Source organism: Pyrus communis, chromosome 6 (genome assembly GCF_963583255.1).
Source record: "Pyrus communis chromosome 6, drPyrComm1.1, whole genome shotgun sequence".
Lineage (NCBI taxonomy): Eukaryota > Viridiplantae > Streptophyta > Magnoliopsida > Rosales > Rosaceae > Pyrus > Pyrus communis.
Window position 1 is genome coordinate 25071096 of NC_084808.1, and position 13173 is coordinate 25084268.

The 13173-nt window shown below is 35.4% G+C and overlaps 1 protein-coding gene across 1 annotated transcript; it reads left to right on the plus strand.

Moving 5' to 3' along the window:
• The first annotated feature begins 6177 nt into the window (after nucleotides 1-6177).
• On the plus strand, nucleotides 6178-10477 carry LOC137737429 (TORTIFOLIA1-like protein 4). The gene is made up of 5 exons (XM_068476894.1): nucleotides 6178-7160; nucleotides 7329-7437; nucleotides 7774-8360; nucleotides 8852-9306; nucleotides 10086-10477. The coding sequence occupies exons 1-5, from the start codon at nucleotides 6324-6326 to the stop codon at nucleotides 10096-10098; spliced, it is 2001 nt and encodes a 666-aa protein (XP_068332995.1). The 5' UTR covers nucleotides 6178-6323; the 3' UTR covers nucleotides 10099-10477.
• The last annotated feature ends 2696 nt before the right edge of the window (nucleotides 10478-13173 follow it).

Sequence of the window (13173 nt, forward strand, 5' to 3'; positions counted from 1 at the left end):
GTTTCTCTGTTACAATCTCAGATTTCCTAATTACACAGTTCTGTAAAAAAAAAGAGCACATATTGGTGACTAATTTACTTTTTTCATGCTGGCTCCATTACAGTTGATACAACATTGGAAGGATGATAAGCTGACATTCATGACTTACACTTATGCATTACACCCCTTTTAACATGCAAGTCTGTTAGCTTCAAAACAGTTTCTATTGTGAACTTCCAATCAATAAGCAGCCTAAGGGAAGGGTCGCATGCCTAAACCTTGTCCCTGATGTTACCTCAAGACCATAAATAAAATTTCACCAAACAAATTGAGTACCAGCCAAATCGTAGAAAAAAATGGTTCAATCTCTCTCCCATATTTTTCGATTACTTCTTGTTTTATTCCTATTATATATCAGACCCCACAGAAAATTCCACCAAACAATTAAGTACCAGCAAATCGTCGAAACAATTAAGAACACAAAAAACAATTGAGTACCAGAAAACGATTCAATCTGTCTCGCATGGTTTTCGATTATCCAAGCCAGCCACCAAATAAGAACACAAAAAAAAACATATATAAAAATCAAATACCTGAAGAAAGCCACACCAGCTGGGCAAATTGGAGGAAAACGAGGACTTGAGTACGATTTAGGCACCGGCCGTTCAGAAATAACCTGAAGAACACCCACACCAGATGTGCGATTTGGAGGAAAACGAGGAGTTCAGTGCGATTCCGGCACCGGCCGTTCAGAAATTACCTGAAGAAAGGCACACCAGATGTGCGATTTGGAGGAAAACGAGGATTTGGATAAAGATATTTTTGTGTTTATAGTTATGATTCCTTTGCCCAGGTGTGCGATTTGGTGAAGCAGAAGTATGAAGCCTTATGTTGGGGAAGTATGAAAGCAAGTTTCTTTTTTTTTTTCCCTTTTTTATTTTGGTTTCTCGTTTCTCGTTTCTTTTTTCTTTTAGTTTACTAGTAATGGGCGTTGGGGAAGTATGAAAGCAAGCATTTTTTTTCCTTTTTTATTTTCTTTTTTCATTTCTTCTATCTTTTAGTTTACTGGTAATGTCTCATAACCTTTGCATTGCCACGCTGTGAATTCACTGAATTCTGCGGTATGAAGTGGACGAGAAACATAATTATAACCTAAAAAAATATATACTAGGAGTAAATCTACAAGGGCTAATTAGAAAGAAAACATTATTATATTGGAATACGACATAAGTTGATAAAAGGACCGAAGTGGAGTCCAGCATAGCATAACTTATTGGTTCCTTCCCTTTGGCCTGAATGGCCTATTTCCCACAAGGTGGGAGTTTATATTCATTTAAATCCATAGTTTAGTGAAACGACTTCAAATGTTTGTAACTATGCCGTTATAATCCGGATTCGCAAATGATTTTCATCTGTGCGTTCGTGGTCTCGAGATCTATTTGAAAACATCAATTGTGAACTTGAAAGGTCAACGAGTTTTAAAGATTGATTACGAAAATTCAAATCCGATAGTTATTCGATTTAATTCCAAAAATCAATGGAATTAAAATTAACTAATGAAAATAATGTAAACGTGAAATACGAATTTAAATAACGAGATATGTAATTAATAGTGAAATTCCGAGGATGGGATTTCACAAAGCCATTATTAGTTATAGTCCAATTTTGTTTTAATTTTGAAGCTCTATCGAAGGTTAATTGTGTTTAGCATGATAAAAGGCTTGCGTTGTTCTTTTATTAATTTTTTCTTTTGTTTTTTTCTTTTTTGTATGAACCGGGAAACATAATTATAAACCAAAAAATATATAATGTTGGGAGTATCTATATCATGGGCCAATTAGAAAGAAAATATTATTATATTGTAATACTACATAAGTTGATAAAAGGACCCAAGAGGAGTCCAGCATAGCATAAGATAGTTATATTTTCATAGTACACCAGTGAAATATAACATAATACAAAATATATTAATTGTCATCGTCATCGCTGGTTAAAACCTCAACGGTAACATTCTGCATATTTCGTGAGCTCAACTGTGGGAGAGACAGACCTCTAGGACGAATTTGTGCTTGATAAGTGCGTGGTTCTTCAATAATAACGACAGAACTGGTAGACTGTTCAATTGTTGTTTCAGCAGAAACCAAATTGACAGGATATTGTTCTGTCCTACCTGGGTTTGCCCATGTTGGCAATACACGTCCTTGAGGTGCGCGTACGCATCCGTTATTGAAGGGTAATGCGTAGCCAAGGCGACCATCAGCAAAAGTAGTAAGAATGTACTGATTATTAAAAGAACGAGGTGTGCGCCCGGCATTAACAGGTTGTCGTGGACGTTGAACTGGAGGATTCGTTGTGGAATTTTCTGTTGTAATGTTGGAAGCAATATACGAATGTGATGCTGGAGATTCAATTCCAATTCTAACTCCACGACGTCGCATGTCCGCCATTCTCAATGATGTAGAACTTGCTCAAATTCAAAAGAAACACAAGTGTATGAAGCAACCTTCTTAATTTCCATATACAAATTAGTAAGGGAGTGTGTGGACGTTTTATAGTAGAATAAAGGCACAAATCCATAATTGTGCCAACATATTCTTTTGCTATGGAGTATTTATTATTTATTAATATTTACTGGACACAATTTCTAACATTTGTGTCAGAAAAGAGGAATTTATAATTATTAAAATATATTCTCTATTTGAAGACCCAATGAGAAGTAGAGTGATTTATTATTTATTAATATTTAGTGGACACAATTTCTATCATTAGTGTCATAAAAAGGAATCTACAATTATTAACTCATTTGTCTATCTGAAGACCAACTAACTTTTGCACAGAGACCAACCCTAAGGGCACAATTGTTGGTTATGTGTCACTGCAGGTAGGACTTTAAAACCAAAAACCATATCACCAAGTATAAAAAACAAACCTGCAAGAAGATAACAATCCAAAAAGCAGTTCAAAAAGATACGAATCTAACAAACATTCATTGCACCTGGACATGATCCTTTGTAAATCTAAAACATGCCGCTTAGTACTATGGTGTAGTGGTATTCTTCTTTACTTGTAAGTGAGAGATCTGAGGTTCAGCTTTCGGGAAAAACAAATTTGAACAACATTATTGCTAACTTATTTTGAGGCTAAAATATTGCATGGTAATAAACAGTTTCATACCATTATTTACCACAATTTTATAAATTTTAATTATTGGTGTGCTAGTGGAGGTAAAGACAAACGAGAGAGAACATATAGTGCCTTTGACAAATAATTTTTATAGACACAAAATATTTTTTGTGCCCATTTTCAATAAAAAAGTTGTCATGTGATCCCACTCGACACGAGTTCCGTGCCCATTAGTGTTTTGTGTCTGCTTTTTTTAACATTGGGCACAATAGATGGTGCCCTCTATGGAATGGGAATTGTTTAAGCTTTTTGGTGGTCAAACTGATACGAAATTCTCAATTGTGCCCTTTATTTTGTACCCAAAGCTCATTTTTCTTGTAGTGTGGCTCTTGGCAACGTGGCCTGCTAAGTAACCTAATTTGTTTTGTGTATGGCTTCTCATGTGGCATCTGAATTTCTATGCTTCTATGCATGCGCATTCTGCATTGTCCAAAACTACAAATTAATTTCAATATTCCAACTGATATATATAAATTTTACAAATTAGGGTTCAATTATTATTCAAGAAAAGCATCTCTGAACACCTCAACAGACAACAGAAGAATTTCATTCTCACTAACAATAAAATTTTGATTATGTTTTATAATTAGCCCAAGGGGATAGTTGGTTTGGTAACTTAGAAGTGTTGCAATCGCAACGGCACTCAAAAGGGCTTAAATCTCGAGACTATTGCCTTGATTTAACTGTTGCACGAGTTAGGAGGCGAATTCGTGCTACTAGAATTTTGTTTTCTTTCATCCAGAATAACATTCACTTCGAGATTGCTGAGAGTACGTGACAAAGGAGGAGAGGATTCATCAATGTATAACAAAAGTCATAAACCAATTAAGTGAACAATGCATCGACATTGTATTTCTACTTCGAAACTAAATCGATAACATGTAATGATAGTTCTTTATAAAAGAAAGGAGAAATCAAGTTATCATCGCTCTTTTTCAACTCCATTGATTGAAACCTTATTCATTTTTAATTTTTGTCTTAAATGTCAAAATGGTCCCTGTGTTATAGCCATATGGCCAATTTAGTATTCGTGTTTTCGATTTAGCTAATTTAGTCGTTGTGTTTATCTCTCTTAGCCAATTAAGGAGATTTCATTCAATATCTTTTAAAAAATTCATAAGAAAAACCATATGAGAAATAATTACCCTTTTTCTTTACATAAAAATGCAAATTGACGAGAAATAACACATATAAGAAATAAAACTTCTAATCTGAAAAATGATTAAGGTTGTGACATAGAAAATAGGGGATAATGTTGGGGAGAAGGTTGGAGGTGGGAGGAGAATAATTTTTCTTTTAAATTTAAATTTTATTTAATTTTAAATATTTTAAATCAAATAAATTATAATTTTATAAATAAGTTTATAATATATATATATATATATATATATTACAAAAATTAGATGAAAATGTCCTCAATTGGCTAACAAAGATAAACACAAGGACCAGATTGGCCAAATTGAAAACACAGGGACTAAATTGACCCAATGACTAAAACACATGAACCATTTTAATATTTAAGCCTCAATTTTTAATCAAGGTCCCTCAGTTTTAATAAATGTCATTAATTATTTCAATACTAAAATATTTTACATGTCAAAATAATTAAATTTTATTTCTAAATATATTCATTTAGTGTTAAAAACGTTACATTTGATATAATATATATTTATGGCTAAATTTTGCATCTTATATTTTTATTTTTAACTTGTACCCATTTTATTTTGCTACGCTTTTTTTAAATTGTACCAATTTTCTTTTTAGTTTTAGTTTATACCCATATATTAATTTCTTTTTGGGTCCATATTTTTCAAACTTTTATTTGTACTCATTTTTTTTTTAACCTTTTATTTGCACCAATAGTTTGCTAATAATGTACCCATTTTGTCTTTAAAAATGTACCACTTTGTTATATGTAAAATATACCATTTATTATTATTTTTTTTTGTAAGTACCTTTTTTTTTAATGTAAAATGTACCCATTTTCTAATGTAAGAGCTATTAATTTTTTTAATCTGAAATGTACCCATTTTTTTTAATATAAAACTTTCCACCTTTTTTGTAAAAAATGTATCAACTTTTTGTATATAAAATGTACCGTATAAAAATTTCCAATTTTTTTTATGTAAAATGTCATTAGTATAAGTAATGACAAATCATGGGTTTTATTTAAATACAATTTATCTTAATGACAAATCATGTCATTAAGATAAATTATAATTTTTTATATAAGTATAACTTATTTTTTTAATATTTTTAATCCCACAAATCTTGATTTTTATTCAAAATCTCATTAATATAAGTAACTACAAATATTAAATTTTAATTAAAATTATAATAACCTACATAGAAATGCATTATGGCATTAATTTCAGGGACTTCATTCAAAAACTGAAAACGAATAAGATTTCAGTAAAAAAACATTGATAAATAGGGACTGCATCCAAAACCATCCTTAAAGAAAATTTCAAATATTAACAATGACATATTGACCGTTTATTATTTAAATATGTTTGAGACTTATTTTTGTAAACTTTAAATACGCTAGGCATGTTTGAGACATACTTTTGTGAGGATTAAAAACGTTTTATGACAATTAAAGTGTTTGCAAAAGCATTTGACAAAAAAGTTTAAAAATTTGTTATAAATCGTAAAAACGTTTTCTAAGAAAGCATAATCAACAAGCACTAAAAAAATTGGATATTTAATAAAAAAATATTTATAATAAAATTAATTGTATTCAAACAATAACTTTTTTATGATGCTCCAGGTTAGAAAATATTTCGTATGTTTTAAAATGTTAAATTTTTATTTAAAAAATATTTCGGAAAAAATTCAGTGCGAGAAGCTTGGTAGTTTTTCTTTTCCCCGCGAAAACAGCGGAAAAAGAAAGAAGTTACCGAGATGTTGACTGTACACGGCCCCTGTACTTAGTCCAGTCGACACTCCTCCCTCTCAAACGTTTAAAAACCCCAGAGACCACTCCAACTGACACATCCCCCATAACTCTGCCGCCAAATCACTCTCCCACCCACACCCACCACCGCGTCAACCGCCTCCCCCTTCATCTCCCCCCATTCCCAATGCCCACAATCTGACCTCCTCCCTCAGTTTTCCAATTCACTGCAGCATTACATCAAACACCTCGCCAGCAATCTTCGATGGCGTCTCTCTCCCGGCGAGCCTCCTTCGGCAGCTCGCCCCAGCCAACCGCCGCATCTTCCACTACGGATCTGAAGCACCGGGTCATCACCTGCCTCAACAAGCTCGCCGACCGCGACACTCTCGCCATGGCCTCCGCCGAGCTCGACTCCATTGCTCGAACCCTCGCACCCGACTCCTTCGCTACCTTCCTCATTTGCATTCACAACACCGACTCTTCCACCAAGCCACCCGTCCGCAAGCAATGCGTTTCGCTCCTCACCCTGCTGTCGAACTCCCACGGCGACGCCCTTGCTCCCTTTTTGTCTAAGATGATCTCCACCGTCGTCCGCCGTCTCCGCGACCCCGACTCCGTCGTCCGATCCGCTTGCGTCGAGGCAGTTTCCGCCATGTCGTCTAAGATCACGACGCCGGCTTTTTCGTCGTCGTTCTTAAAGCCATTGATGGACGCTCTGGCAACGGAGCAAGACTTGAACTCTCAGATCGGCTCGGCGCTGTGTCTGGCCGGCGCGATCGATTCCGCGCCTGACCCGGACCCAGTACAGCTGAAGCGGAGCTTGCAGCGGCTCGGGAAGCTGGCGAAGAGCGAGAGTTTCAAGGCCAAGGCGGCACTGCTGGTGCTTGTTGGGAGCATTGTTGGTGCCGGTGGCGCGTCTAGCCAAGGCGCGTTGGACTGGCTTGTGCCCTGCGGGGTTGAGTTCTTGAGCAGCGAGGACTGGACAGTGAGGAAGGCTGCGGCCGAGGCGCTTGGGAAGGTGGCTACGGTGGAGACAGATTTGGCGCCGCTTTATAAAGCTTCGTGCTTGAATGCCTTGGAAAGTCGGAGATTTGATAAGGTATATTGCCTTCCCTACCTCCCAAATCGGTTGTTTGAGGCTCTGTTTGGTTGCTGAGAAAGGGTAGGAGAAGAGGAAAAGTATTGTGATTTCAATCCTATCAGCTATTTACTTTTCTTTTTCTTAATAATTTTTTGTTGGGATTTTAGTAATTCGTTCTTTTAACAGGTGAAGGTAGTCCGGGAGACTATGAACCAAGCATTGGAGTTATGGAAGGTTCTTCTTGCCGGCGATTCCGAAGAGATTCCTGCTCCAATTCAATCCAGATCTTTAACTGGTAAAGGCTTTTTCTTCGTTTCAGAAACACCAAAATGTAGCAATAAACGCCTGCAACTTCTTTACTTGTTCAGTAATTTGATCAAACGGTTTTAGATTTATGACATGAGAAAGGAAACGAAAAGCGAAATAGAATTTTTTCGCCATGAATCTGAATTCAAAAGCTATTTTTGAAGTATGAAATTGTTGTTACTATGGTGTTAGTTTGTCCAATTTGAGTAAGCTCTGCTGTGGTCTTCATCCTGCTGTATAATCTTTAAAGTTAAACAACTTTAGAACCTGTCTAATGTCATGTAATCTTCTGTTTTCTGATGGATTTTTTTACCTATGGGACCAGATAATGGGATTGGTCGATGCTCTCCTCCGTCATTGAAAAGTTCCGATGATGCCGGTTTTAGGACTCCTCAACCAAAGAAAACAGTCCCCACAAACAGGTCCCCTCCATCAGATGCTTCTTTGGTGACTACAGCTAAAAAGGGAAATCCTTTAAGTAGAAGCGATAGAAACCCAGACGCGGCCGTGTTCTATAAGCAGGACCACAAGAAACCCTCTGATTGGAAAATTGAAATTGCTACGCCAAACTCCCTCTCTTTGACGGTGGCTCATAAGGATGATATTGTTAGGAGTGACTCTAGAGATCCGGATTCAGGAAAGAATGACCACATTGGAAATGGCAAGCCAGAAACTAATCACTTACTCTTTAGTAAGAATCATGGTGAAAAAGTACACAGATTTGGTAGTTTAAAATCTGGGTCACGTGTTGTTCCATTTAATGATGACGAGAACTATGACTCAGATATTGTAGTAGGAAATGCTGCAGAAGAAGTTTATGAGAACCAAAAGGATGCTGAGGATCTCAGTTTGATCCGTGAACAACTTATTCAGATTGAAAACCAGCAGTCCAGTTTATTAAACCTACTCCAGGTAGGTTCCTGATACTTGTTCACCTTTTCTCTCTTAATAAAAATGTAAATTGCACCACAACCCGAGGCATTACTTTCTTATTGTCATCTTTTTTACTTTATCTTTAGCGTCGTGGTGGTGTTATTGTTATTCAAAGACTCAAAGTTACTCTGCCTTACTTCTCATTACTCATTAGGCTCCAACCGCCCCATTGTTGCCTGGTCTTGGCAAACTTAAAATTTGATAATGGGGAATGGGATAGTGCAGGCATTTCTAGTTAGTCTTGTAATCTTAAGTTTTTTTTTGGACGTAGTTTAGTCCTACTATTTATCTTGTAGTCTCTGCTTGCTGACTTTGTTAGTCAGTTATTGTATTTTCAAAGTTTCATTCTTAAAAATCGTATCCTGTTGCGAACTTGAGGCTTTAGGACAATATTAAATTATACGTAGTGATGTACAATGTTAAAGAAGCTTCTGGTCTGCTACTGAATCCCCTTTTCCACTTGTATACAGAGATTTATTGGGAGCTCTCAGAGTGGGTTGAATGCTCTTGAGTCACGTGTACACGGCCTTGAGATGGCTCTTGATGAAATATCATACGATTTGGCAATATCAAGTGGAAGGGTCCCAAACACAGAATCTGCAGAAAATACATGCTGCAAGCTGCCTGGTGCAGAATTCTTGAGTTCCAAGTTCTGGCGTAGAACAGATGGGCGATGTACTACTTCAAGGCTCACTTCTGGAACCATTCCCTCACTCAACGCTGTGCCTAACATACCTAACAAAAATACAAGTACTGAATCGTGTACTTTTGACCGTGAAAGGTTTCAGCACCAAAGTAGGGGTGCATTTACTGGTTACTCGGTGGCAGAAATCCAAGATGCTGAGAGGGTTCAAGTTTCCAATGCTAGTTGTTATGATGGGGTATCGCCAACTACTTGTACACCATCAAGGAACCTGAACAAAAGGTAAGGATAACTAATCTTAGCACTTTATCTTTTACTTCTAGTTGTTACATTATATTTTCTTGTCTGCCTATTTACAGACTGGTAGTTTCACTTTTTCGTCATTCATAATTAGCTGGAGTTTCGGTCAAAGTAATTCCCATGCGGAAACTCATAGTGGATCTTTTGCAACACTTTCATGATTCATGAGTATATCTTTCTACTGAAAATGTCAACTTCCCACAAATTTCGTGAAAGCGTTCCAAATTCATCACCTCCAGTGGGCCACTGGCAATCTATGATGCATATTAAGTATCTGTTTACTGCTTTGGTAATATTTTACTGATTACCTCTGAAAGTTGAACAAAATTCTTCCAAGACATTGCAAAACTTTAATAAAGTTATTAGGATTTAAATCCCGCAACCATTTACTGCAATAGTTCTATTTTTTGTTTGTTGAAATTAGATTAAACTGTCGCTACGTTACACACACATTGTTTAGTGAAGGGGAGCCAGATAAAAAGCCTATACCCTTTCCATGTCCTGCCATCATATACAGCTTATCTGTAAAAGAAAATAGGTTCTCAATTCCGCAGCTTCCCACATCGAAGGAAATCAGTCTAGCACAAGTGCGTAAACAATCTTGTGCCTCCCCACCCATTACCTGAAATAGTTTAACTCGTTGGAAGTTTTTTTTTTTTTTAATTTTCTTCAAAACGTAGGAAGTTATGATTGCTTAAAGTTTGTAATGTTCACTTTTTCCTCAAAGAAATGATTTCTAACTCACCTGTCTTCTTTCTCAGATCATCTGCTTAGAGAGAACGAAAGTGGAAATTGTTTGATGGGTCAATTTCGCGCTGGATACAACCATCATACTGTGGGTCATCGAAGGACCCGAACACATTAAATTGAAGGCGGATGCCGATCATGTCGATATGTAGGTGCCCATAATTTATGAGATTTCTAAATCAATGTAGCATTTGATGCACCGGGAGCATAGGGCTCTCCTGCTACATGTTACTCAAGAGTAGTCTTTTATAACATGTGTTCTATTTATTACTAACCTGCACCATTGCCGGTAAAGGGGAGGAAGTTAATCTGTACAGATCCAAGTTTGCTCATCTTTTCTTGGATTGCTGGTACTTGCTGTATATGATCAATAAGTTTTTTTAACGCTATAAATATACAAGTGGTATTGGAAAAGATAAACGCTCTTAATTATTTTCGGCTAGAAATTCAGAAACCTATTAGGACAAAAGAACGCGGGCTGCAAAATTGAAGCATGCCATCTCACACAAAAGCATAAGGTAAAACAATAAGGAGGCCAGCTGGTTTTAGATTCAAGCAATCCGAGCATAGTGGACAATCTACGGTTCATATGGCTGACTCCGATTTGTAGGATAAAATTTGATTGTTGTCGTGGTTTTATAAAAAGCCCATGCATGAACATGATGTAAACAAATAAAGCCCATAAGAGATTAAACAATCTTCTCGCGTTTAGGAATGGCCCAAACAAACACTACAGGTAGGGCTGTTTGGACTTTTAATTTTCCGGTTATAACCTTCTTTTTTTTTTTTAAACAAAAGCAACAGACGAAATTAAACGAGAGCGTGTAGCAGGAGAAAAATGGATGTGTGGTTATTATTTCGCGGGTGTTATAAAATATGGAAGGTTCTTTCGTGCTCAGTAAGAGCAAGTTCTATCTATGGATTCCTATGTGTTTCGAACCGATCGGCAGAGTTGTTGTGGTAAACATGTTTTTGAATGCTTTCATTAGTGTGCCCTAGGCCATAATAAAATCTATGTTAATTAGACAGTCCTATCGAAAATTTTACCCCTGATCCAGGGGTATAACGAAAAATTGAGAAGTTTTGTTTATATGCTGCAGTCACCAAATGTTTTGAGTGCATATAGAAACCTCTTTTATCTCTAGGTGACTAGGTCGGTCAGAAAATGACATAATCATTTTTTGTTTTAAATGATGACACTAGTGAGTTAAATTGTTAGTTGTTAGGAGATAAAGAGATCCATAGAAATCGAACCCATATCAAAAAACATGAACAAGATTACTTTTTCCCACTACGAAAAAACGTCATCTGCAAATTGGCTCTTTTCGACCATTTTGGTGCTGGACCACGCCAGACAGGCTTATCACATACTCACAAACCGTTCACTTGTCCGACTTATAAAAAAAAATTGCAAATATTCTAATATTTTCATAACATGCTCACAGTATAGGACCAAATTTCAATATATATATATATATAGACACACACACACACACACACACACACTTCCACTGATTAAAAAATATATATATTTCCACTTGAACTGAATTTTTTATTTTTGTTAGAGGACCAATACCTAATTTCATAAACTTTTTGCTTATTGTTTAATTAATAATTGAGCAAGACTTGTTCTTGGTGTAACTAATAGAAAATTAATAATATACCCCAAAATGCCAAATGTATTCGTATCTACGGTCCTATTAATATTAAAAAGGCTATAATACTTACCGTCGTTTTCTAAATTGTTCAAACCTGTCAAGCACCCAAAAGTATTTTCTTAATTTTTAAAAGTTACAAAGAAAAAATAATTGTTTTTGACCCAATTATAATCAAGCAATATTATTATTTTTTCCTGCAATTATATTCAGTATTCAGTGTAGCTAAATGCTACTCATAATGAGTGTTTAAAATATTAATATAAGTGGAAATATCGATATGCAAATTGATGTGAATATAGAGTGAATATATCGATATACAGGTTTTCTTCAACGGAAATTATGAAAATTTGCAATGGGATGTGTATATCATCAACTTATTCATATTTAGTTGAAATTAGAGAAAATTTTCTCAAAAAAAAAAAAAAAAAATCAAAAGTGCAAAATCTGTAATGGATTCTAGCAAAATTTTTATAGTAAATCAGTAAATATCATTGATATTCATTAATTTTTCTATATCTCGCCAATATAGGATGAAGTTTGCGTTTCATGGATATTTTAAACACTGCTCATAATTTGATAGGAAAAGTTTGCTAATGGAGTTGCGTCATGGATTAATTTCCCTTCATTTATCATTAGTTTCTTTCGGCCATCCTTTTTTACAAATGGTTTTATTCGTTGGGTTATGTAATTACTATGTTGAATTAGACCACAAAACCCATCAGAATCAACACTTTAACTTTATGATTTTAGGGTTTGGTTGCATGAAAAGTCCCTGTATTCGAATGTTCTATGGTGCGTTGATAGCCAATGTGAAAGTGAGTGCTTCACACAATTAAGTTATAACTGTTTTGAGATTTAAAATGATTATGTGAGTCTTTCCGTTTCCTAAAAAAGTATGCTGTCGTGACAAAAATACTAATTAATTTTTTTTTTCTTAAAAAAAAAAAGAATTAACAAAAATGCGTAGAAAACGAAAGGTGGAATTCATTTCCCAACTTTTATACAATTTGGTTAACTCCAATTTTCTAAAATGTGTTGCTGACGTTATTGATGTTGTTGAAACTTTCATCTTACCGTTGGTGATTTGTCGTCAATATTATCACTAATAAATTCGACTTCAAACGTGCAAATAACTGCAACGCAAAAGAATTAGTCAAAAATCACGCTTTGTCGTCTATTAAGGGTTCCAAAGATATGTGAATCGTGTTCATTTATCGTATATCATGTAGTTAAAAAATATTTTAAATATTTTTATTTAAAATTAAACACAAACAGTACTTGACAATAACTGATTGCACGATATACGAATAATGAACACGATTTACGGATCCTTAAGATCCTCACCAAAAGGATTCGGAGAGGATCCTGTTGGTCTTTTTAAGTTCAAAATCATTTGGAAGTACTTTTAAAATGATTGAAAGTAGGGATGGGTTCGGTTGGCAAA

What these genes read in the sequence shown, in the direction of transcription:
- LOC137737429 (XM_068476894.1), top strand. Translation starts at nt 6,324, where the DNA reads ATGGCGTCTCTCTCCCGGCGAGCCTCCTTCGGCAGCTCGCCCCAGCCA. An exon ending in AAAGTCGGAGATTTGATAAG is followed by an intron (nt 7,161 to 7,328) that starts GTATATTGCCTT and finishes TTCTTTTAACAG; the next exon opens with GTGAAGGTAGTCCGGGAGAC. An exon ending in TCAATCCAGATCTTTAACTG is followed by an intron (nt 7,438 to 7,773) that starts GTAAAGGCTTTT and finishes CTATGGGACCAG; the next exon opens with ATAATGGGATTGGTCGATGC.